Source organism: Sabethes cyaneus, chromosome 3 (genome assembly GCF_943734655.1).
Source record: "Sabethes cyaneus chromosome 3, idSabCyanKW18_F2, whole genome shotgun sequence".
In the NCBI taxonomy this organism is placed as follows: domain Eukaryota; kingdom Metazoa; phylum Arthropoda; class Insecta; order Diptera; family Culicidae; genus Sabethes; species Sabethes cyaneus.
Window position 1 is genome coordinate 149,007,907 of NC_071355.1, and position 26,484 is coordinate 149,034,390.

A 26,484-nucleotide genomic window follows, 5' to 3' on the forward strand; every position below is an offset into this window, starting at 1 on the left:
CATTTGAAGCTGAATTTTCAATCATCAAATCGGTTGATTCGAACATTCGTGAGTCATAGAATCGAACATTCGTGAGTCATAGAAAAAGTTTAATTGAAAGAGAAACTTTGGTTTAAAGTTCGGGGCCCCAATAGTCCCATTTGATCATGGGGCCCCAGCGATCGAACATTCGTGAGTCATAGAAAAAGTTTGATTGAAAGAGAAACTTTGGTTTAAAAATCGGGGCCCCAATAGTCCCATTTGAAGCTGAATTTTCAATCATCAAATCGGTTGATTTCATGAATCATGGGGCCCCAGCGATCGAACATTCGTAAGTCATAGAAAAAGTTTGATTGAAAGAGAAACTTTGCTTTAAAGTTCGGGGCCCCAATAGTCCCATTTGAAGCTGAATTTTCAATCATCAAATCGGTTGATTTCATAAATCATGGGGCCCCAGCGATCGAACATTCGTGAGTCATAGAAAAAGTTTGATTGAAAGAGAAACTTTGGTTTAAAGTTCGGGGCCCCAATAGTCCCATTTGAAGCTGAATTTTCAATCATCAAATCGGTTGATTTCATAAATCATGGGGCCCCAGCGATCGAACATTCGTGAGTCATAGAAAAAGTTTAATTGAAAGAGAAACTTTGGTTTAAAGTTCGGGGCCCCAATAGTCCCATTTGGAGCTGAATTTTCAATCATCAAATCGGTTGATTTCATAAATCATGGGGCCCCAGCGATCGAACATTCGTGAGTCATAGAAAAAGTTTGATTGAAAGAGAAACTTTGGTTTAAAGTTCGGGGCCCCAATAGTCCCATTTGATCATGGGGCCTCAGCGATCGAACATTCGTGAGTCATAGAAAAAGTTTAATTGAAAGAGAAATTATGGATTAAAGTTCGGGGCCCCAACAGTTCCATTTGAAGCTGAATTTTCAATCATCAAATCGGTTCATTTCATGAATCATGGGGCCCCGGCGATCGAACATTCGTGAGTCATAGAAAAAGTTTGATTGAAAGAGAAATTTTGGTTTGAAGTTCGGGGCCCCAACAGTTGCATTTGAAGCTGAATTTTCAATCATCAAATCGGTTGATTTCATAAATCATGGGGCCCCAGTAATTGAACATTCGTGAGTCGTAGAAAGAGTTTAACTGAAATAAAAATTTTGGAAAATCTCATTTTGTGTAACGACGAAATTTTTACTGGGGCCCACCGGGCATTTGCCCGGTTGCCCGGTGGGCCAGTCCGCCCCTGATTGTACCTCAAGTTTCATCTTCGTTGATTTTGATTGATGTTGAGTTTTGATTTTATAGTATAACTAGTTGATTGCCCGATCTCACTCGGGGTCCTTGTACATCTATTTTTGTAACGAAAACACTCATAATGCCTTTGTCGGTTCCTCTCACGTTGTCCCACAACCACTTGTAAATCTGTCTTCTTCTCGGTAATCCCTATAAACCGACATAAAGCCTCTTTAATGTTTTTGAACCTCCCCCTTTTTAATGTCCATCCTATTCCCCCTTTCAGAAATAAAACAACTTGTACAACCGCTATCGTTCCAAATGCAAGAGAAACGCACCCCTTTACCCATTTAAACCTTTCTCTCCCCTGGTAAGAGACCGTCTCCCTCTTTTGTCAACCGCCCAGCATAAAAGACACATGCCAAAAAACATGTGTTTGACAAACGACGCTTGATGAAGAATAGTTCAGAAGTTCCGGAGCTATGGCGGAACATACATTTATACTCAGGTTCCTCGTCTCCCTACATGTCAGTTCCTTCCCAGTCAGCTCCCCGTTCTGTCTTACGACTAATTATGCATCGGTTTGCTTAATGAAAATCGCTATAATGGATACGAAACAAAGGTTTATTCACCATATCTTCATCCTCGGTAGAACCCCCCTCTTTTCGCAAAGTCAGTTGCACAACTGCAATTGGTTTAAATGCAAGAGAAACGCAACTCCTTTTACTTACTTAGATCTCTTCCCCCCTTTGTTGGGGATTCCCCCTTTTGTCAACATCCTAGTGCTGATTCCCTAATATCAAGAAAAATTTGTGCCAAGTTTGGTAAGGAATTGTCCAGGCATTTCGGAATAATGGCCTCCCCTCTGCTATGCCCCCCCCTCTTTTGTCAATCCCCTGAGTTCTGATTCCCATATGCCAAGGAACATGTGCGCCAAGTTTGACGAAAAACCGTCCAGGTGCTTCGCAGATATAGCCTCGCCACCTGTCATGACCGCCTCCTCTTCTTGTCAATCCTTCAGTGCTGATTCCCTTATGTCAAGGAATATGTGTGCCAAGTTTGGTAGAGATCGGTTAAGGCGTTCTGGAGTTATTATAGTGGAACATACAAACATACAAACATACAAACATACTCATGATCACTTTTGTATATATAGATAGATTAGCGTAAAAACCGATTGACTAGGGGCGAGATGAGCACTTGTATGTGGGATGAAACGAGCACATTTTTTCTTCTGATATCCATGTGCATTATTTAAACTTCTTTGCGAAACATATTCGGGGGGCAATGATTTTGTTGGCTGGAGATTTCCGGCAAACATTGCCCGTCATTCCGCGGTCAACCGCAGCAGACGAGATTAATGCAAGTCTAAAGTCATCCAAATTATGGAGACATGTTGAAAAAATACAACTGACTACTAACATGCGTGTGGCACTGAATGATGCTGAAACATCAGCTGGCGTGTTTGCGAAAAAAAAACTGTTGGATATAGGGTATGGGAGGGTATTCCCATCACGCTACTAATTTCGGCATACATTACCTTTTTTGGCTACACTTTCCCAAATAAAAACTTTGTCGCTATATAACAATACTGAAACGAAGGTAATACTCATAGGTTTTAACGTGTTATAACTATTTTCATAAAAATGTAAGTAGTTTGCTTAATTTTATTCAATAAACATCAAAACCACTGTTTTTCCACTAGCACGTAACTAGGCTGAAAAAACTAACAGCAATCGCTTACGCGTATCTGCTCTTGATGATGGTTTGGAAAACACACAATTATGATCACGTTTACTTATTCTAGAAACTAAACAGCTGTGAATATGCTATCACAGAACAATTCTACTTCTTTTTATCACGGAAGAACACAAAATTTCCCCTCTGATATGTAAATATAAATCAATTTTCATTCACTAGCCGTTAGCAGCATTTTGTTTTTAATTCCAGCATATGGTGCGTTACTTACACTACTACCAATATATGTGCTGACATATCTGGTATTTGAGTGACAACTGGCGCTAGTGTATATGAACGATTCAGTGATACACTAGCACCAGCAGCAAGCTGTTGTCACTGCAAAACTAATTATCTTCAATGAGCCCGAAATGTAGGCACTAGCGAGGTGTTATTTTTCGGTCTCTCTTTTGTTGTCTCTTTTGATCTGTTTTTGAAAAGCATTTAATTGCTGTGCTACCTATTTCGGCCTGTCGGATTTAAAAAACACAGACACCACTATAGAAAATGGGCTCAATTTAGTCGCAGCGACTTCATCATTTCTCGCGACTATAACTCAAATTCAGTAGCGTTTTATTAAGACCAAGATACACACTGATATTCAGTAAATATTATTCTATCAACTGGTATAAAAATCTTGTCTCGAATGAATATAGTTTCAATGTAGTTCCTGAATATTGTTCAGGCTACCGTTTAATGGGCTGGAAATACCCACCCGTACCCTAGGTGATGGTAAAATCCCTGTAGATGCTTCCATCGGTTTAGTGGCATTTTCCATGGATTTTTGTCAGCTGACTGCATCAAAGGATGAAACAATCAAAAAAGCATTCCTGAATATTAGGCAAAATTACAGAAACCATACATGGTTAAGCGAACGAGCGATTTTGGCTGCAAAAAACAAAGACGTGGAAGAATTAAACTATGTACAAATCGATGGATTCCGTTACAAACCAAGCCGACGTGGTAAACTACCCAACTGAATTTTTAAATTCGTTGGAATTGCCTGGATTACCACCACATCAATTAAAACTAAAAATAGGATCAGTAATTATAATGTTGAGGAATATAAACCAACGTCAACTATGTAATGGCACCAGGTTGGTGGTGAAAAATTTGATGAACAACATTATTGAAGCAACAATACTAAAGGACAATTACAAAGGAGACAACGTTTTGATCCCACGCATCCCCATGATGCCCAGTGCCCACCGATTTGCTGTTTGAATTTAAACGACTGCAGTTTCCAGTTCGTCTCGCGTTTGCGATGACAATTAATAAAGCGCAAGGTCAATCATTGGAAATTTGTGGTATTAACATTGACAAAACATTGTTTACCATAAGGTTTTACAATGAATTTTACAATTAATTAATAAGTAGGTAGAATCAAATTTAATGTTAACTATTTTTGATTAATAATCATTTACGACAGGACCCAACACTTATCGTTATTGTCGTTTAAAAATTGAATAAGTTTTCACTGTAAGTCGAAGCTCTGCGATCAAAATAAATTTATAAAAAACATTTTGAAGTAGTTTCTGCGGGTTCCATCGTAAGTAGAGTTTGAATAAAATTTTTGCTTTTTGCTAATTTGGGTTTATTCTTATTTTTCGCAGAGTAACCCGTCTACTTGCAATTAAAACTCTACAAAACAAACAAACACAAATTTGATTGTGATGTGTTATAATAACATCAAATTTGTATTTGTATTTGTATCGTAAGTAATCAATGATTTTGTTCCCAAAAAGTGTTCAACATAAGTTAATTTAATTCCTGAATACAGAAACTGTCCAGCTCGGAAAACTAGTTCTACTAAACGAAATTAATTAAAAGCAATCAACTCACCGTCCGGTTCTTTCACTTTATTGGAAAAGCTGTTTATAATTGCCTACTTTTTTTAAGAATACCACCGTCTGGTTCAGAAGCTTCAGAATAGTTTTATGAATTGTTTCTTCTATAAAAAAACACCAAATTGTTTATCTACATTGCAGCAGTTTATTCGTACCATTTTGTCTTGTTTGGAGTTTGAGCTTTGAGGAATAATTTTTGTAATAGTTTGTTCGCTATGAAACTGTCAACTTTTAGTATCCAGATGTTTTGGCTGCTAGTAGACCAATATGCGAATCCATCCAGTTACGGGTTCAGGTCCAGGATCCAGGTTTCGCGGGTTTAGCTGCTCTGAAGTTCGCGGCAGTGCAACAAAAAAGCAGCACACATGCGTCTAGAATGCAGTAGCTAGGTCTGCCATAAACGAAATGTGCAATATAGCGGCATTTTTCTCCAACGGAAGGAAAGCTTCAGAAAGTCCACTTCGTGTTAAATTTTTAGTTGATTTATATGCTGTGGATTTATACGTCATCTTGATTGTTTCCTGTTTCCTCTGATCCGTAACTACTTTTTTGAAAAATTAGGTTGTCTTGAAATTTAATATAATTTGAAACAGCGATAGGCGATGCTAAATATTAACAGTCATTATCACGTATACGTTGTCCCACTTCCGACAGTTGCATAAGAGCAACCTATTTTTCTCGCAGGTTTACATTTCGACCAGCCACACGCAGAAAAATGATGATAGTTTGAAACAACAATCCCCTGTTGTTTTTTTGCATTTACAATTTTTTTTTCTGCGTGCAGTTGTGCCGTGGAGAATATTTCGAGTTGCGTTGCAGCCAGTTCAAATCATTGTGTAACAAGCAATGGGTTTCAATTAAATTTTCAATTTTGAAGTTGATTGCAATATCGGCTGATATTAAAACGACCATATTATGAGCGGACACTTGCAGCACAGAACAGAAGTGGAAGTTAAAATCAAAACTCGTAACTCTAACCTTTTACAGATACTAGCGAACCTGGCGGTGGAAAGTGGCTTTTTACACGGAAAATTTACTATACTGTTTTCTAACTTTAGACTAGCTGAGCCAAAGCAAAGTTGCCAGAACAATTCTATGGAATTCCTGTACGGAAATGGCAAAAAGGTGTTAATAATCTTTATGCTCACGCGACCAAACCAACAAAAACTCAATCATGCATTTATCAGTTTAGTTATATAGAAGTGAAGAATTTTCTAGGAATCTCAAAAACAGTGCATTGGCAACAATAATTTACATTCGTCTAACATAAAACTTCACTTTTCCGGCGAGAAACAGATGATGCCGCTACAAAAACTAAGTTTGCTGCTGCGGAAATATTGTATTAATTATTCTTTTACACGCACACTAGCATAAAAGTGATCCAGTGATCCAGTTTAGTTGGCTTCACCTATTTTGTTCGAAAACGTCAAAGTTGCCACCGTGTGATCAAAACTAGCATAGGTGTTTTTTCATCTCTCAAACATGCTAATGTAGTTGCCGCTAATCGCAGGTGATCAATAATAAAAATCAAAATCTATACCTACGTGACTTTTGATTTTACTCCTGTTTTATACGATACACCGGTTACGCATATCGTTGGAAGTTTAGCATAGAGATTGCTGACAAGAATATTACGCACACATCGCCGCGTATACGTATACCCGATTTGTTTGCATCTGGAGTTTTTTTTCGTTGCAAAGTGTTTCCCGATGCATACAAACCACCAATACAGTCACACATCAACAATTCTTATATTGCAAATTGCATTAAAAACGCGAAATGCAAAAATCTTGTAAACAGTTTGCAAGTAAAATTCCAGCGGCGAGTTGTCAAATATTTATGTCAACTATTGCGAGTGTCAATCCCAATAAATTGACATATGTAATTGGCAGCTCGTTGCGGGGATTTTACTTGTAATATGTCTGCAAGTTTCTTGCATTTCGCGTTTTTGATGCAATTTGAAATGTAAAACGTGTTTAAGATCACTAGCCGCATGTTGATTTCGATTCTCGTCTCGATGATACATTTTGAAAATTCATAACACTTTTCTTTCTGGCATCCTTGCCAACTCGTCTAAATGCTCCAGTCTCGTCACTAGGGACTGGTGAGGCTGTCAAATTCTACATATTGTCCGTATAGCATTTATCAGTTTTGGTTTTGCTCCCACTTACTGGTTGGAAGTATTAAACAGGAAGCAATTAAACACTGTATTTTTATTACAATTTTACTATTATTAGCTGTTGTCTCCGTTATGAAATTCAACTAGTCGAACCAACTGAATCTGTCAGTTCGCTCAGTCAAACCAAAACAAAAACAGAAGTTGGGTATTTTAATCCCCCTGTGTCTCGTCTAATCTGCCTGGACAGTGGGTAAAGTGATGAAATATGTAGTTATGAATTCTTTTTTTTACGATATTCCTAATTTAAAAAGTTTTTGTATAGTTGTCTTCTGTAAGTTATTTCAATTTATTGCTTCTTATAAATTCAAATGATTTGCTCCCGTTGTACAATGCATGTCGTTTGATTCCCCAATTAATTTGTATTATCGGTCCATCTAAACGAAACCATCATCAAAAAGGACCCAAATTTTGAGCTTGCTCTTTTTCATCCATTTTCAATCCGAACTTCGTTTTCTTTGCCTCGCTTGAAAGGTATGACCCAAAACTGACACCCAAGGTAAATTTCGTAGTATTTTGTTGAATAATGGCCGCTTCAGCGTCGGCTCCGGAACATCAACCACCTGTCTCCGGAGACATTTTTGTATTTTGAGATAATTCATTTTGCGGCACATCAAATCACATCGGCTTAGCAAAATAACACTAATGGAACTACCCGGTACTTGGGCAGATAGACAGACTTCGCAGCTGGTTATTAGAGTACAGGATAATTACGGGGCTAGTGCAACGATCCTACTGACTCTATAACAGCACCTACCAGCCGAGATTCGAATATACGACGACTTGCTTGTTAGGTTTGCATCTTACCCCGAAGCTAACTGGGTGGATTATGATTCAGCACATATGGGGTTATTCAGGACAAAAATGTGTAATACCTTAGAAGCTATGATACACGGTATGCCTTCAACACATAAGATGGTTTTTATTCCAATGGTAATGGTTGCTTCTAAAACTAAAACTTTTAAGTTTTCAGTGCCATGCGATTTTGTTTCAAACCGCTCCAATATAACTAGAACTACCCCGTTAACCGGTTCATTATAAGTTAAATAGCTTATATACCCTAAAATCATCAATTGAACCCAAACCCGGTTACTGAAGTGGCTATTTGGTTCCAAAATGTCTCCATTGTACTTCCATCAATGTCTTTTGATCAAAGCGATATGATTTGATGTGCCTCATGATGCATTATCCCAAAATCCAAAGAATTCCCCTGAACCAGGTACCGGATGTTCCAGATCCGATACTGATGTGGTCATTTGCTTTCAAAATGTCTTTATTATACTTTCAATAGTCTCATTTTATCAAGATGATGTGATTTGATGTGCCGTAAGATGAATTATCCTAAAATTTAAACAATGTGTCGCGAATCAGGTACCAGATGTTTTCCCGGTGAAGTGGCCATGTTGGTCCAAAATATCTGCATTACTTCTATTAGTCTTATTTCATCAAGCTGATGTGATTCGAAGTTTGCGGTACATCAATTGATGCTTGCGGCAATGAATTATTTCAAAATACGAAACGAAATTCGAATTAAAATGATAATGAGAGCAATCTCAAATCTTTTTTCTAATGCATTAGGAAGGTTAAGAGGTTATACTATACACAGTTGAGAGGACCAAACCTTTTGACCAAGGATGGTTCGATCACTTTGACTCAATTTTGATTCAGTTGACAGTACCGTCTCAGTGGAGCAAAATTTGACAATGTGATATATGAATCATTTATAGAACAAGTTATTATCTACAATTTTGCTGAATAAAGTTTTGCTGTATCTTTTGTATTTACGGTGCTACAATGCTAGTACCTCTTTATTAACTAAATGAACGTTCATTTAGTCACTAAACTGTTTGGCACATAAAGATCATTTACTGGGCACATTGCAAAAATCTATATATGGGACACATAGAAACTATACGAAAAGTTTTCTCAGTGTAGCCGAGATTCGAACATACGACGACTGGCTTGTTAGACTAGCATCGTACCTCGAAGCTAATTAGGCGGTGCTAGCTGGTTTGTGTATGTGACATAAAATTGGTTTGTGTATGTGACGCCTGTGCATGTATATGCATATGTACATGCGTGCATACATATATACGAAAACATAATTGTTCTTGTCGAACTGAGTCGAATGGCAGTCGCCATTATGGCTCGAAGAAGCTGATGGATATATTGATGCATATCCAGTTTTTTACATGCCATAATGACGGACGGCGTTCGTAATATTTGGATAGCATTTTTGACATTTCCTAAATACATGGCACGTTTTCTTTCCGCACGTTCCGTTAGTTTTAACGTGAACGTGCGCAAAGAAAACGTACGATGTAATTACGAAATGTTAAAAATACTGTCCAAATATTACGAACACACTAACACAGATTATACGGTTCATATTCTTCTTTACGGAGAAAATGCTCACTTATGTTAAGCAAATAATATTTCATTCAGATTTTCAGGTTTATATACCCACGAGCGATAGGATGCTTCTTGAAAACTGCTATCCAAAATAACAGCATACTCTGTGAAAAAAAATATGAATCAATCCTGCATAGAACAATAACGTGACTAGTAGGCCCTGTTGTGATAATAGATACGATATTTTGATAAAATCATGCATTTTCCATTTTGGACTTATGGCCAACATTTTGCATCAAATACTCCTATGTGCGAAGTAAAGCTGAAATATTTAGACGAGTTGAAGAATTTCGTTTAGACGAGATTTTGAATGACAAGTGCACTCAAAACAAAAAGTAGTCAAAGTTCTTACTTATTGGTAGAGTTTTAGACCAGAGCGTAGATGCCAGGTTTTGCTCGAACGATTGTTCGAACTTCCACTTCTGTTCTGTGCTTGCAGGCAGCGTAGATCGAATTCGCTCGGTAATTTGTTACCAGAAATGTCATGATTTACAAAAGCGGCTGCTTTTGAAAATGTTTTATGTGTTTTCTACCACTAAAAGAGAATTAATTTTTCAATTAACTATTAATAAACGCTTCTTTTATCACCAAAGGCCCAGGCACAGTGCATACGGATTTTACTATTTTTCGGAAATTTGACAGAAAACCCATGCAAAAACTGCTAAATTGCCGTAACGTATGTAGTAAAATCCGTATGCATTGTGTTTGGGGCTTAAGAATATTTAATAAACATAAACATCTACTTCCACTATAGTTCTCGCGGTGATCCAGGCATTTCAATGTGTGTACAAGACATCGTGCAGCTTCGTAGTGGCGAATGCGTATACCTTATGGGGTTTCATGTATGTGCGAGCGGGCATCGAATTTTTTATTATGCACGAGCGGATTCCCAGAGATAGAATTTCGAGTTAGTGTGAGCAGTGCGCAATATTGCTTTTGCGCATGTGTCTTAGAATGAACATTTTAAGTGATCGCAGCGCCACCATACTTGCCACTTGTGAAAAAACCGTTGCATTTTTTACACACGTTCCGAGTCCAGCTTGAATGTCTGTTATCTGTGGAATTACCATATTTTGTCACGTAAACATGACGTGCCGATTTTTTTTGAGTGTAGTACGGTAGTATTTGTATCGACAAACAGACGAGACACCCGCAGTAATTCCATTGTCCTTTCAAAAACCACTTATTTTTCAAAAAAGCATGTTTTGCTCAACCCGGTAACAATGTGACAGCTCCCATACTAATCAAATGTACCTAAAACTGCTGGTTCATGGTTCACGACAGATGTTTGAAAGCGGCGTAAATATCGAAGAAAGAGTTTATTATCATTTGTTTTGGCAAAAAATCCCTTGTGCATATAAGATCTGAATTGGTTTATTATTTCAATAGAGTATTTTACGAACTGACAACATTGCGTCAAGTACCAAAACGTTTCCGTGGTAATGACAATAGCAGCATAACTGGTTCTTCTGTCATAATAACATGCTCTATTTGGTTCTGCCATGTAACAGAGCGTTTTTGTACAACTGCAACGATCTCTGTTGCTTGGATTTACTCTTGAATTTTGCTTAACTTGTTCTTTTAACGACAAAATCGATCCGGCAATCATGAAAGAGCATTTCATTTTGAATTGCGTAGCGGATAACTTTCAATGAAACACGCAATATTTAAATACTTTAGAGCAGACAACTCGTACACAAGAGTGACAATCTTGCAATAAATACCGCTTTTTATCTTGTAGACAAATCAATCAAACAACCCACCAAGAATTCAAACAGTTTTACCGAAAACACGAAAGAATGCTGAAATAATCAATACGCACTTTTCAAATCGTTGTCCAAGACAGCTTTTTGCGTTCACATTTAACGTAACATTTCCTTTGGAAATCGAAGGTGCGTCAATTTTGACCGGCACGTAAAAACGATCGTCGCGACATTTTTGACACTGGCGGGTGTTATGGGAAACTGTTAATAACTGTCACTTTGTTACGGGGTAGGTTTTGCTATAGACCATTTTATGAACTAACAACATTGCTGATATTGATATTGCTTTCCCGTGGGGTGATCTGTGGATTGTCAAAGTACCAGCACGGGAAAGCGCAATATCAATATCAGCACGCTACCTTGTCGCTTGTCATATAAAATGATTTATAAGGCGTTGCTGCGAGTGTTTAGCATAAAATCGTACAAATCTAGATGGAATTAACAAAAGAGCGAATGTCGCTAATGTAAACAAAACAGGTGAGAGTTACTTTTTGCTGGACCAGCACAGGAAAATCAACCCTCACTCGGTTTGTTTACGCTTGCGACATTCGCCCTTTTGTTAATTCTATCTTCAAATGTGAAAACCCTACAGTATAAAACCCCAAAATAAAAGTTACTCCGCAATATGCATAACAGAGGGCGCTAGTGTGCAAACAAAATGTACAGGACGATGGTTTTTAAAGGATTTTCTTCTGTGTCATGTCAGTTCGTTAGTGGTATATGGTTCTGGGGTTACGTCTGTGGAGAAAGAAATTAAATACATAGTATAATTGCGCCATAAACAATTATCCTATATCCTAATCCTATAATAATTGTTTTCTACGTTTGTTTACTAATTCCAGTCATTGTTCCAGAGCCTGTAGTTACACTGGTACGTATCTTATGTTAAATTTTTTAGTTCCTTTAAATCTGAAAAACTCTGATCTGATCTGTTTTCTGAAAGCAAACAAACGAGATTCATGTTTTAATTTACTTTCTGCCGCAGTACTTATTTCTGATCCTGTTCGTGGTATGTTCCGGAGCAGCAGTCGCTTGTATTGGATATAAAGTATACTTTAAAAAACGACGATTTACGCAAAATTGGCGTGAAGTATACGTCACTACCAGGTACATGTTTGTTAGAAACGTCTGAAATTGAAAAGCATATAAAATGTATTATAATTTGACTATCATTAAATGCTTCCTATAATTGAATAACCTTCAGTAAAACAGAGATTCCAGAATTAATTTACGCTTACTTTTTATGAAATTGTACAATCGAATCACGTGTACGGTCCGGGGTTGCGATTTGTCAATTTCAATATCAAAATTCCAATGAAAATGAATGCAACTACAGCACGAATTCGTTAATTGGGCCACTTCGTGTTCATTAATTGGGCTGACTGACAGTTTCCTGAGGGTTACGCAAATTATTTTTGTCGAAAACTTTCGTGACTCGGAATACATACTGAAAACCTGGTTAAGTTTCAAATTGAAGTAAGTAAACATTTCGGTCTGTTGTCGTTGCATTCAAGTATGATGCTTAATAATCGACTGTTGATATGACTAGTTTGTTTTTAAACAAACAATGGCTGTGTCGTCGGGAAGAGCAGTGAGAAAACGCAAATATACCATATTACCTCTAGCTAAGAAGTTAGACGTAATCCGTGACAGTGAATTTTGACAGTGACATTTTGACAGTGAATTTTGACATTTTCGCCCAACTAGCGAACGCTCAATTAACGAATCTTTGCTGTATTAGTTAAAATCGACACCATAGCACAGAGAACAGACTAACAGGCAATGAACGAGAAGTGTGTAAAAGGCTTTTATGTAATGCACCCCTCGAGCAATTAGTAGCAAATTAAAACATGATGTCGCTGCCGTCGCTCATATGTAACTCCAGCACAAAGTAATATTGGTAAAGGTGCATGTATATTTTTGATGCGTTTGGCAAACTATTTTTGGAGGGCGCCACCGGCAGCATTTACACACAAAAAATCGATTACTTTCTTCGAGTCTGTTAATCTGTTCTCTTTGACCATAGCATACATACACTGAAACAAAGATCATGGTAACTGTTACCATATTAGAGGGTAAAATTAAGAGGATTTCTGTTTAGTTTAAGCATTGTTCTTGTCAAAATTACTATACGCTACTTTCAGCGTTACCCCGATGAACAGGAAATATAACAGAATCGTCGTCAAAATTACTACACATTACCATGAAAGATGGTAAAATTATCTGAGACCATGTTGCTTGTACAAGAATCATGGTAAATTTGAATAGCTTTTTCATGGTACGTACGAAAATTTTGACTACCATTTGTACCCATTACATACACACGATTTAATATGAACTTTTTATTACTATCTTGTGTTATCTGGACTATCAATATCAATACCGTTAAGACGCTGTTGAAATTGAATGTCTGTAGTTAAAAATTGAATTATCATTTTCATTGATATCATGTAACATTTAAAAGTTACATGTTACATGAAAAATGTAGATTCAGGTAAACTGAAAATTCTTGATATTAGGCCAAAAATATAGACTTAGCGAAGGTGAGAGTCGAACTCACAGCTCTCAATCTCTAGTTGAGCGTGTTGTTTAACCAATTACACCACTAAGCCGTCTATTGGTTAAACAACACGCTCAACTAGAGATTAAGAGCTGTGAGTTCGACTCTCACCTTCGCTAAGTCTATATTTTTGGCCTAATATCAAGAATTTTCAGTTTGCCTGAATCTACATTTTTCGCATTAAGCATTTATTCTTCCCCAACAGTTTAGTTTTTGGGCCTATGATAAGCTATTCTTTATGCCATTCAAAATTTATCATGCAAAATATAATTTTGCTTCGTATTATTTCATGCGCCATGTGAAATTTGACTATTTATTAATTTTCAAATTTACAGAATTAAACTAACCAAATTAAGATTTCGTTTACGATGGTAAAATGCGTTGTAATATCAAACTAGATACTGTAATTATTTGATATTTTAGTAAATGCAATGCGATCTTTATATTTTCATGTAATTATTGTCAAAATAAAAATGTTTCTTCGTTGAGTAACATTTTTTTATATGTTACATTTATTGTTTTTATTTGGTTACATTTAATTTAAAAATATGCCTGAATCAACATGATGCAACATCATGTGACATTGTTTACCAATGGCATTATAATAACACAATGTTGCGATGAAGTTTCATGTTACTAGATATACACTAATATATTTGTGATAGCCAGTATAAGTATTGGATAACCTGAATTCAACGTATTAGTAACATAAAGTTGCTCATTTGTTATGTATTTCAATACTGTGACCGTCGAAGTTCTTTGCAATTTAAATAAGATTTAATAGCAATATGGAAGATGCTGCAAGTGCTGCTTGGGTACATAGGGGCGAACCAGCCAGGTAATAAAGCGCTGCTGCTAATGCTACTAACATGTTGCATGTTACAACTTACATGTTGCACGTTACAAGCTGCATATTACATGTAACATTACATGTCAATTATTGCTATGTTTATACGGCTTTGTGTGTAAGTGAAACAGATGCAAACAGTCGAAAGGGAACAAATATAAATGAGAGGGAAAAGCTTTTTGTCAAACAGGCGCTTTTACAACTGGCGTAAAAAAGTTTTCCGTGTTTGAATTTTCAGTCGAAAAATTGCAACACTGGTACGGCATCTTACCCTATTTGCATCAAAATTTCTGATAATTTAATTCTTACTGGTGGTTGTTTTAAGCGATTTAACATCGCACAGTGGTTGAAAACCTTAAAAACCTGGCCAAAACCTCCAAAATCGAAAGTTATCATTCATGACATATTCTAACATAATTACACGTAGAATAAGTCATTTTATCATATCCTGTAATATAAACTATCGATAATGTAGATTTGTGGTTTGGCGTACTGTCAAACATCAGTGTATGAGAGACTCTTGGCTAGTGCGGCTTGCATACGTTTTGTGGCTCTTGGCAATAACGCATGTGGTTCGTTATCGCATTATCAACTAACAATCAACCAAAATGGATAACGTTTCTGAAGGTATGTAGTTCATTAGCGTTATATGGGAATTCAGTTTTACTCGTTGTATATATACTTTTACAACGCTTAAAGTTTCCTTCGCAAATGCTAGTTTTTTCAATTAGCGCGCGCAATGAAGTTGGCATTTACTTTTTGTGCCGCGAGGTGCCGTCGAATGTTATATGTTTTTGTGAGCGTCAGATTGTGACGGTTCGAGGGGTGTGTAGCTTTTTTGCAACTATTTGCAACTCCACGAGAAAGCTGTGAGCTTTTGATGCTCCAAACAACCTGTGCTAGTTTTTAAATTATCCTGTTCTTTACAAATAAATCGTTGATGGTGCAGAGCAAAGCCTAGGGGATAACCGTCTTTAGACACTACCCTTCTTTATCGACAGAATTCGCGAGTACAGGACAATTACGAGGCTAGTTCAACGATCCTACTGACCCTAACAGCACCTGATCGTTCTTAATGTGACAGATTATTAATAACTCTTACGATTCATTTTATAGCTTCTGCAAATTAACGAATGGAAGAGGGTAACTGGCAGCAGGTTTTCCAAAAGGAGAAATTAAGGCAGACGGGCCACATTATTATTTGCCGAATTAAGTAAACGCACAAAAGGTTGAAAAGAAAACGGTTGAAACATGGAAATTATAGATACAAACATGCATAAGCATTCAAACTTGCTTATTGATCGCTCGAAACCAGGGATGGGCAATTCTAATGACGAAAATACTGCAAGACGTATTATTGAACATTGGAAAGTGTCCGCACAAATTCTGGAGCTTGGGAATCGCGCAACATGAGTATAAAGCATCAAGGAAATATACGAGTGAGAAGATAATGGAACATATTTTTCGAAGAATGATTGCTTGCAATCGTGTTGTTGCGCTACACAACATTGAATGACACTGACAGCGATAAAATCGGCGACGGTGATGAAAGTAGCAGCGATGATCATTCCGATTAATATTATTTTTTAAAGTAATGTTGCATAACCTAATAGAATATAGAATTTTGCGATTTTAATAGGGTAAACAAGGCGATTTTAAATTTGATTTGTTATTTAATACAATTTTGTTTCTTGAAAAAGGAACCAAAAAACTTGCTGAGCCAGATATAAACTAAAAAGGACTAAAAGATACAAAAGTGGTCCTCCATATTGGTCAGCTATTTTACATTTTGAGTTTTATTGTTAAGCTCAACGACCTAAAAGTCAACTTTAGATGAAATTTACATCAAAAACTTTAAAATTTAACAAAGAAGGCCGCCATTTTGGGTCAGCCATTGTGAATTTCACATTTTCAGTACCATTTTTGAAATCAGCAGCCCGAAAAACATGGAATCTCATCATCTTGAGGTTTTGGCCAAGAATTTTAAATTTCCGATCACTGTGCATCGTGTGAAACGAAAATTGTAATATGAGCTTTTGAATGATTTTTTTTATTATTACCTTTTCTATTATTATTCTGCATTCGGCATTGCACTGTCGCGAAGAGACAGGCTGATTATTCGCTGATTCCATTTCAGTAACAAAGATTTCGCGTATTTAATAGATTTTTGGGCGCGTTTTTTGCAGAGAATAAACGTGGAAAATGAGTAGTTTTTGGTAATCTGAGAAAAATGGAGTAGCGTCACGTTCAATCATTTTTAGAACAAACAGTACAAATCTTTCGGAAATTCAGAAAGAAATCGGACTGAGGAATCGGATAAAATTGGAGGTGTTCGATTATAACCGGTGTTATTACTTTAAGGTGAAGGTCGTCAGAGTCCAGTTGCTTGTTTACTGATTTCAGTACTTGTTGCCACTATCGTTTTGTTGAGAATAGAACTGCTAGTAGTAGGTAATATTCTGTTATGAACAATTATGAAACGTAGAATCGCGTGTCTATTTTTGCTGTAGAACTAGATCCGACAGTAATTTTCTCACATAAAATGTTGTTTATGGTGAATTTTATTATCAGTGGATTTTATAAGTATACTAGCAGACCCGACAAACCTCGTATTGCCACAAATTAAACTGTGTTGTACATAAATCGTGAATCTCGCATGACCTTTGTCACAATCTCGAGTTTTGCAAGTTTCTGAGGAGTTAATGGGTGGTTTAATATACAAATTTTCCTCACAGTAAAGTAGAAAACAGCTCCCCCCATTGCTTAGCTCGATAAAATAAAGCGGATAGCATTTAAATATTCGCCATGAAAAATTTCTTGCCTCCTAAAACCTTCACATGCCAAATTTGTTCCATATCATTGATTAGTTCTCGAGTTATGAAAAAATTTGTTTTTCGTTTGTGGAGCCCCCCTCTCCTAAAGAGGAGTGGGGTCATAATTCTCCTCCTAAAGAGGGAAGGGATCTCAATTCACCATACAAAAAAATTTGCCTGCAAAAACACTCACATGCCAAATTTGGTTCTATTTGCTTGATTAGTTATGGAGTTATGAGGAAATTTAAAATTCATTTGTATGGGAGCCCCCCCTCCTAAAAAGGTAAGGGGTCCTAATTCATCATAGAAAAAATTCTTGTCTCCGAAAACACATGGCTTCATTTGATTGATTAGTTCTCGAGTTATGAGGAAATTTGTATTTCATTTGTATACGAGCCCCCTTTCCCCTCCTCCTAAAGTGGGGAGGGGTCCTAATTTACCGTAGAAAAAAATCTTGCCTCCAAAACCACTTACATGTCAAATTTGGTTCCATTTGCTTGATTAGCTCTTGAGTTATGAGGAAATTTGTATTTTATTTGTATGGAAGCCCCCCCCCCCCTCTTAAGGGAGAGAGGAGTCATAATTCCCCTTCTAAAGAAAGGAGGCGTCTCAATTTACCATAGAAAAAATTCTTGTCACCAAAAACACCCACATGCCAAATTTTATTCCATTTGCTTGATTAGCTCTCGAATTATGCAGATATTTGTGTTTCATTTGTATAGGAGCCCCCTCTCTTAGTGGAGGGAGGGGTGTCTAACCATCATAAGAACCTTCCCTGGCCCCAAAAACCTCTAAATGCAAATTTTCACGCCAATTGGTTCAGTAGTTTTCGATTCTATAAGGAACATCTCGACAGACAGACAGACAGACAGACAGACAGACAGACAGACAGACAGACAGACAGACAGACAGACAGACAGACAGACAGACAGACAGACAGACAGACAGACAGACAGACAGACAGACAGACAGACAGACAGACAGACAGACAGACAGACAGACAGACAGACAGACAGACAGACAGACAGACAGACAGACAGACAGACAGACAGACAGACAGACAGACAGACAGACAGACAGACAGACAGACAGACAGACAGACAGACAGACAGACAGACAGACAGACAGACAGACAGACAGACAGACAGACAGACAGACAGACAGACAGACAGACAGACAGACAGACAGACAGACAGACAGACAGACAGACAGACAGACAGACAGACAGACAGACAGACAGACAGACAGACAGACAGACAGACAGACAGACAGACAGACAGACAGACAGACAGACAGACAGACAGACAGACAGACAGACAGACAGACAGACAGACAGACAGACAGACAGACAGACAGACAGACAGACAGACAGACAGACAGACAGACAGACAGACAGACAGACAGACAGACAGACAGACAGACAGACAGACAGACAGACAGACAGACAGACAGACAGACAGACAGACAGACAGACAGACAGACAGACAGACAGACAGACAGACAGACAGACAGACAGACAGACAGACAGACAGACAGACAGACAGACAGACAGACAGACAGACAGACAGACAGACAGACAGACAGACAGACAGACAGACAGACAGACAGACAGACAGACAGACAGACAGACAGACAGACAGACAGACAGACAGACAGACAGACAGACAGACAGACAGACAGACAGACAGACAGACAGACAGACAGACAGACAGACAGACAGACAGACAGACAGACAGACAGACAGACAGACAGACAGACAGACAGACAGACAGACAGACAGACAGACAGACAGACAGACAGACAGACAGACAGACAGACAGACAGACAGACAGACAGACAGACAGACAGACAGACAGACAGACAGACAGACAGACAGACAGACAGACAGACAGACAGACAGACAGACAGACAGACAGACAGACAGACAGACAGACAGACAGACAGACAGACAGACAGACAGACAGACAGACAGACAGACAGACAGACAGACAGACAGACAGACAGACAGACAGACAGACAGACAGACAGACAGACAGACAGACAGACAGACAGACAGACAGACAGACAGACAGACAGACAGACAGACAGACAGACAGACAGACAGACAGACAGACAGACAGACAGACAGACAGACAGACAGACAGACAGACAGACAGACAGACAGACAGACAGACAGACAGACAGACAGACAGACAGACAGACAGACAGACAGACAGACAGACAGACAGACAGACAGACAGACAGACAGACAGACAGACAGACAGACAGACAGACAGACAGACAGACAGACAGACAGACAGACAGACAGACAGACAGACAGACAGACAGACAGACAGACAGACAGACAGACAGACAGACAGACAGACAGACAGACAGACAGACAGACAGACAGACAGACAGACAGACAGACAGACAGACAGACAGACAGACAGACAGACAGACAGACAGACAGACAGACAGACAGACAGACAGACAGACAGACAGACAGACAGACAGACAGACAGACAGACAGACAGACAGACAGACAGACAGACAGACAGACAGACAGACAGACAGACAGACAGACAGACAGACAGACAGACAGACAGACAGACAGACAGACAGACAGACAGACAGACAGACAGACAGACAGACAGACAGACAGACAGACAGACAGACAGACAGACAGACAGACAGACAGACAGACAGACAGACAGACAGACAGACAGACAGACAGACAGACAGACAGACAGACAGACAGACAGACAGACAGACAGACAGACAGACAGACAGACAGACAGACAGACAGACAGACAGACAGACAGACAGACAGACAGACAGACAGACAGACAGACAGACAGACAGACAGACAGACAGACAGACAGACAGACAGACAGACAGACAGACAGACAGACAGACAGACAGACAGACAGACAGACAGACAGACAGACAGACAGACAGACAGACAGACAGACAGACAGACAGACAGACAGACAGACAGACAGACAGACAGACAGACAGACAGACAGACAGACAGACAGACAGACAGACAGACAGACAGACAGACAGACAGACAGACAGACAGACAGACAGACAGACAGACAGACAGACAGACAGACAGACAGACAGACAGACAGACAGACAGACAGACAGACAGACAGACAGACAGACAGACAGACAGACAGACAGACAGACAGACAGACAGACAGACAGACAGACAGACAGACAGACAGACAGACAGACAGACAGACAGACAGACAGACAGACAGACAGACAGACAGACAGACAGACAGACAGACAGACAGACAGACAGACAGACAGACAGACAGACAGACAGACAGACAGACAGACAGACAGACAGACAGACAGACAGACAGACAGACAGACAGACAGACAGACAGACAGACAGACAGACAGACAGACAGACAGACAGACAGACAGACAGACAGACAGACAGACAGACAGACAGACAGACAGACAGACAGACAGACAGACAGACAGACAGACAGACAGACAGACAGACAGACAGACAGACAGACAGACAGACAGACAGACAGACAGACAGACAGACAGACAGACAGACAGACAGACAGACAGACAGACAGACAGACAGACAGACAGACAGACAGACAGACAGACAGACAGACAGACAGACAGACAGACAGACAGACAGACAGACAGACAGACAGACAGACAGACAGACAGACAGACAGACAGACAGACAGACAGACAGACAGACAGACAGACAGACAGACAGACAGACAGACAGACAGACAGACAGACAGACAGACAGACAGACAGACAGACAGACAGACAGACAGACAGACAGACAGACAGACAGACAGACAGACAGACAGACAGACAGACAGACAGACAGACAGACAGACAGACAGACAGACAGACAGACAGACAGACAGACAGACAGACAGACAGACAGACAGACAGACAGACAGACAGACAGACAGACAGACAGACAGACAGACAGACAGACAGACAGACAGACAGACAGACAGACAGACAGACAGACAGACAGACAGACAGACAGACAGACAGACAGACAGACAGACAGACAGACAGACAGACAGACAGACAGACAGACAGACAGACAGACAGACAGACAGACAGACAGACAGACAGACAGACAGACAGACAGACAGACAGACAGACAGACAGACAGACAGACAGACAGACAGACAGACAGACAGACAGACAGACAGACAGACAGACAGACAGACAGACAGACAGACAGACAGACAGACAGACAGACAGACAGACAGACAGACAGACAGACAGACAGACAGACAGACAGACAGACAGACAGACAGACAGACAGACAGACAGACAGACAGACAGACAGACAGACAGACAGACAGACAGACAGACAGACAGACAGACAGACAGACAGACAGACAGACAGACAGACAGACAGACAGACAGACAGACAGACAGACAGACAGACAGACAGACAGACAGACAGACAGACAGACAGACAGACAGACAGACAGACAGACAGACAGACAGACAGACAGACAGACAGACAGACAGACAGACAGACAGACAGACAGACAGACAGACAGACAGACAGACAGACAGACAGACAGACAGACAGACAGACAGACAGACAGACAGACAGACAGACAGACAGACAGACAGACAGACAGACAGACAGACAGACAGACAGACAGACAGACAGACAGACAGACAGACAGACAGACAGACAGACAGACAGACAGACAGACAGACAGACAGACAGACAGACAGACAGACAGACAGACAGACAGACAGACAGACAGACAGACAGACAGACAGACAGACAGACAGACAGACAGACAGACAGACAGACAGACAGACAGACAGACAGACAGACAGACAGACAGACAGACAGACAGACAGACAGACAGACAGACAGACAGACAGACAGACAGACAGACAGACAGACAGACAGACAGACAGACAGACAGACAGACAGACAGACAGACAGACAGACAGACAGACAGACAGACAGACAGACAGACAGACAGACAGACAGACAGACAGACAGACAGACAGACAGACAGACAGACAGACAGACAGACAGACAGACAGACAGACAGACAGACAGACAGACAGACAGACAGACAGACAGACAGACAGACAGACAGACAGACAGACAGACAGACAGACAGACAGACAGACAGACAGACAGACAGACAGACAGACAGACAGACAGACAGACAGACAGACAGACAGACAGACAGACAGACAGACAGACAGACAGACAGACAGACAGACAGACAGACAGACAGACAGACAGACAGACAGACAGACAGACAGACAGACAGACAGACAGACAGACAGACAGACAGACAGACAGACAGACAGACAGACAGACAGACAGACAGACAGACAGACAGACAGACAGACAGACAGACAGACAGACAGACAGACAGACAGACAGACAGACAGACAGACAGACAGACAGACAGACAGACAGACAGACAGACAGACAGACAGACAGACAGACAGACAGACAGACAGACAGACAGACAGACAGACAGACAGACAGACAGACAGACAGACAGACAGACAGACAGACAGACAGACAGACAGACAGACAGACAGACAGACAGACAGACAGACAGACAGACAGACAGACAGACAGACAGACAGACAGACAGACAGACAGACAGACAGACAGACAGACAGACAGACAGACAGACAGACAGACAGACAGACAGACAGACAGACAGACAGACAGACAGACAGACAGACAGACAGACAGACAGACAGACAGACAGACAGACAGACAGACAGACAGACAGACAGACAGACAGACAGACAGACAGACAGACAGACAGACAGACAGACAGACAGACAGACAGACAGACAGACAGACAGACAGACAGACAGACAGACAGGCAGACAGGCAGACAGGCAGACAGGCAGACAGGCAGACAGGCAGACAGGCAGACAGGCAGACAGGCAGACAGGCAGACAGGCAGACAGGCAGACAGGCAGACAGGCAGACAGGCAGACAGGCAGACAGGCAGACAGGCAGACAGGCAGACAGGCAGACAGGCAGACAGGCAGACAGGCAGACAGGCAGACAGGCAGACAGGCAGACAGGCAGACAGGCAGACAGGCAGACAGGCAGACAGGCAGACAGGCAGACAGGCAGACAGGCAGACAGGCAGACAGGCAGACAGGCAGACAGGCAGACAGGCAGACAGGCAGACAGGCAGACAGGCAGACAGGCAGACAGGCAGACAGGCAGACAGGCAGACAGGCAGACAGGCAGACAGGCAGACAGGCAGACAGGCAGACAGGCAGACAGGCAGACAGGCAGACAGGCAGACAGGCAGACAGGCAGACAGGCAGACAGGCAGACAGGCAGACAGGCAGACAGGCAGACAGGCAGACAGGCAGACAGGCAGACAGGCAGACAGGCAGACAGGCAGACAGGCAGACAGGCAGACAGGCAGACAGGCAGACAGGCAGACAGGCAGACAGGCAGACAGGCAGACAGGCAGACAGGCAGACAGGCAGACAGGCAGACAGGCAGACAGGCAGACAGGCAGACAGGCAGACAGGCAGACAGGCAGACAGGCAGACAGGCAGACAGGCAGACAGGCAGACAGGCAGACAGGCAGACAGGCAGACAGGCAGACAGGCAGACAGGCAGACAGGCAGACAGGCAGACAGGCAGACAGACAGACAGACAGACAGACAGACAGACAGACAGACAGACAGACAGACAGACAGACAGACAGACAGACAGACAGACAGGCAGACAGGCAGACAGGCAGGCAGACAGACAGACAGACAGACAGACAGACAGACAGACAGACAGACAGACAGACAGACAGACAGACAGACAGACAGACAGACAGACAGACAGACAGACAGACAGACAGACAGACAGACAGACAGACAGACAGACAGACAGACAGACAGACAGACAGACAGACAGACAGACAGACAGACAGACAGACAGACAGACAGACAGACAGACAGACAGACAGACAGACAGACAGACAGACAGACAGACAGACAGACAGACAGACAGACAGACAGACAGACAGACAGACAGACAGACAGACAGACAGACAGACAGACAGACAGACAGACAGACAGACAGACAGACAGACAGACAGACAGACAGACAGACAGACAGACAGACAGACAGACAGACAGACAGACAGACAGACAGACAGACAGACAGACAGACAGACAGACAGACAGACAGACAGACAGACAGACAGACAGACAGACAGACAGACAGACAGACAGACAGACAGACAGACAGACAGACAGACAGACAGACAGACAGACAGACAGACAGACAGACAGACAGACAGACAGACAGACAGACAGACAGACAGACAGACAGACAGACAGACAGACAGACAGACAGACAGACAGACAGACAGACAGACAGACAGACAGACAGACAGACAGACAGACAGACAGACAGACAGACAGACAGACAGACAGACAGACAGACAGACAGACAGACAGACAGACAGACAGACAGACAGACAGACAGACAGACAGACAGACAGACAGACAGACAGACAGACAGACAGACAGACAGACAGACAGACAGGCAGACAGGCAGACAGGCAGACAGGCAGACAGGCAGACAGGCAGACAGACAGACAGACAGACAGACAGACAGACAGACAGACAGACAGACAGACAGACAGACAGACAGACAGACAGACAGACAGACAAACAGAAATCCATTTTTATAGGTACCGTGGACCCCCGTTCGTTTGACCGTTTTTAATCTGAACACTTTTTAATTTGCACCCCGTTCGTTTGCACGACGTGCAAATTAAAAATGGTTCAAACGTCATACTCAATATGACATCATTTGCTTATGCAGACAATGCACATAAACACGATTTGTTTGTGCTGATCTAGTGTGTTTAATCTGTTTCACATTGCGTTTTTCCAACGATTATGGTAGAAATCCGATCAGAGAATGAATATTCGCTGCTTGCAACTGCCAACTGAATCAAACCACCAAAACAATAACAAAGAGTAGGGCAGCCAGTTCACACACGTTCCAGCATATTTAGGGTTACCAATTTCATGCTCAAATGTTTACGTTGGCATCACTCCATATAAATGTCCGTTCCCTTGGCAACGTACAACAACGACGGTCGCGGACTCGGAATTACAATCGAAATAGAGTGAAGTTTTTCCTATCAATTCAAGAGAACAGTTCGGGCAAAATCATTATAATATCTTACTAAATAACTGTTCGGGTGGTAAATTAAAGTTTTCTGTGCCTCAAGTTAAGATTTGCGAGTGATATGACGAATGGAACGGCCGAAACTATTAATGAAAAATCGACGGCCAAAAAGTGGAAATATAGTGATGAATTTTAATTGGGTAGAAATCTCAATATTTCGTGTCATATGTTTAGTGCTTTGAGTTGCAAGATCTTACTACGGCTAGCAGGTTATTGAACTGATTTTATTTTGTTGTGTTGTTTCTCGAGTCTATGGGAGCATGTTGGTACACTGAAGAAGGGAAGGGAAGGGTGATATTCGGTGCCATACTGACCGCTATAAATGTACTCTGACGACCTTGTCGTTAAATGGATTGACCTAGACTTAATTTAAAGTTTGAATAAAACTACTAGAATAAATACATGAAAGTAACACAAACGAAAGAAGAATGGAATTTGAAAATGCTAAATATTCAACAAATAATTCTACGAAATATTCTCAAATTTTTGTTTTACATACAGTGATCGATTTTGAAGATACTGCAGTCTGCACTGATACGCTACTTTATCACAATTTGATAAGAAGTACATACATTACGGTGAAAATGTTGCTTTTCATTGTTTTTCTTCTCAGCGCGCTTCAAAGTGTATACAAATGCTCTTAATGGTCCTGTTGTGACGGTTAGGCACTGGATGTATTGATGTCTAATTTCCATTTTAATTGCCTCTTTAAAGAGGATTGAAGCTTGATAGAGGTCTGTTGTGGCTTAGGTGCGATGCAGTAACTAGAACTGATTTTATTTTTGAAATTAAAAATAATCTCCCTAAACATAGAAGGTTATGTTAATATCAAATAGTATCTATATGAATATTAAAAGTGGAAAAAAGGTACATTCCAATGGAATTTCATTGTAT

At 40.7% G+C, this 26,484-nt stretch overlaps 1 protein-coding gene across 2 annotated transcripts in view; it reads left to right on the plus strand.

Annotated features, from left to right (window-relative positions):
• The window catches only part of LOC128742703 (platelet-derived growth factor receptor alpha), a 123,440-nt gene that overhangs the window by 83,772 nt on the left and 13,184 nt on the right, over positions 1–26,484 (plus strand). For both annotated transcript variants that reach the window (XM_053839142.1, XM_053839143.1), the window contains exons 12-13: positions 11,995–12,023; positions 12,138–12,259. In XM_053839142.1, coding sequence (XP_053695117.1) covers positions 11,995–12,023; positions 12,138–12,259 — 151 coding nt within the window. The remainder of the gene's footprint in view (positions 1–11,994; positions 12,024–12,137; positions 12,260–26,484) is intronic.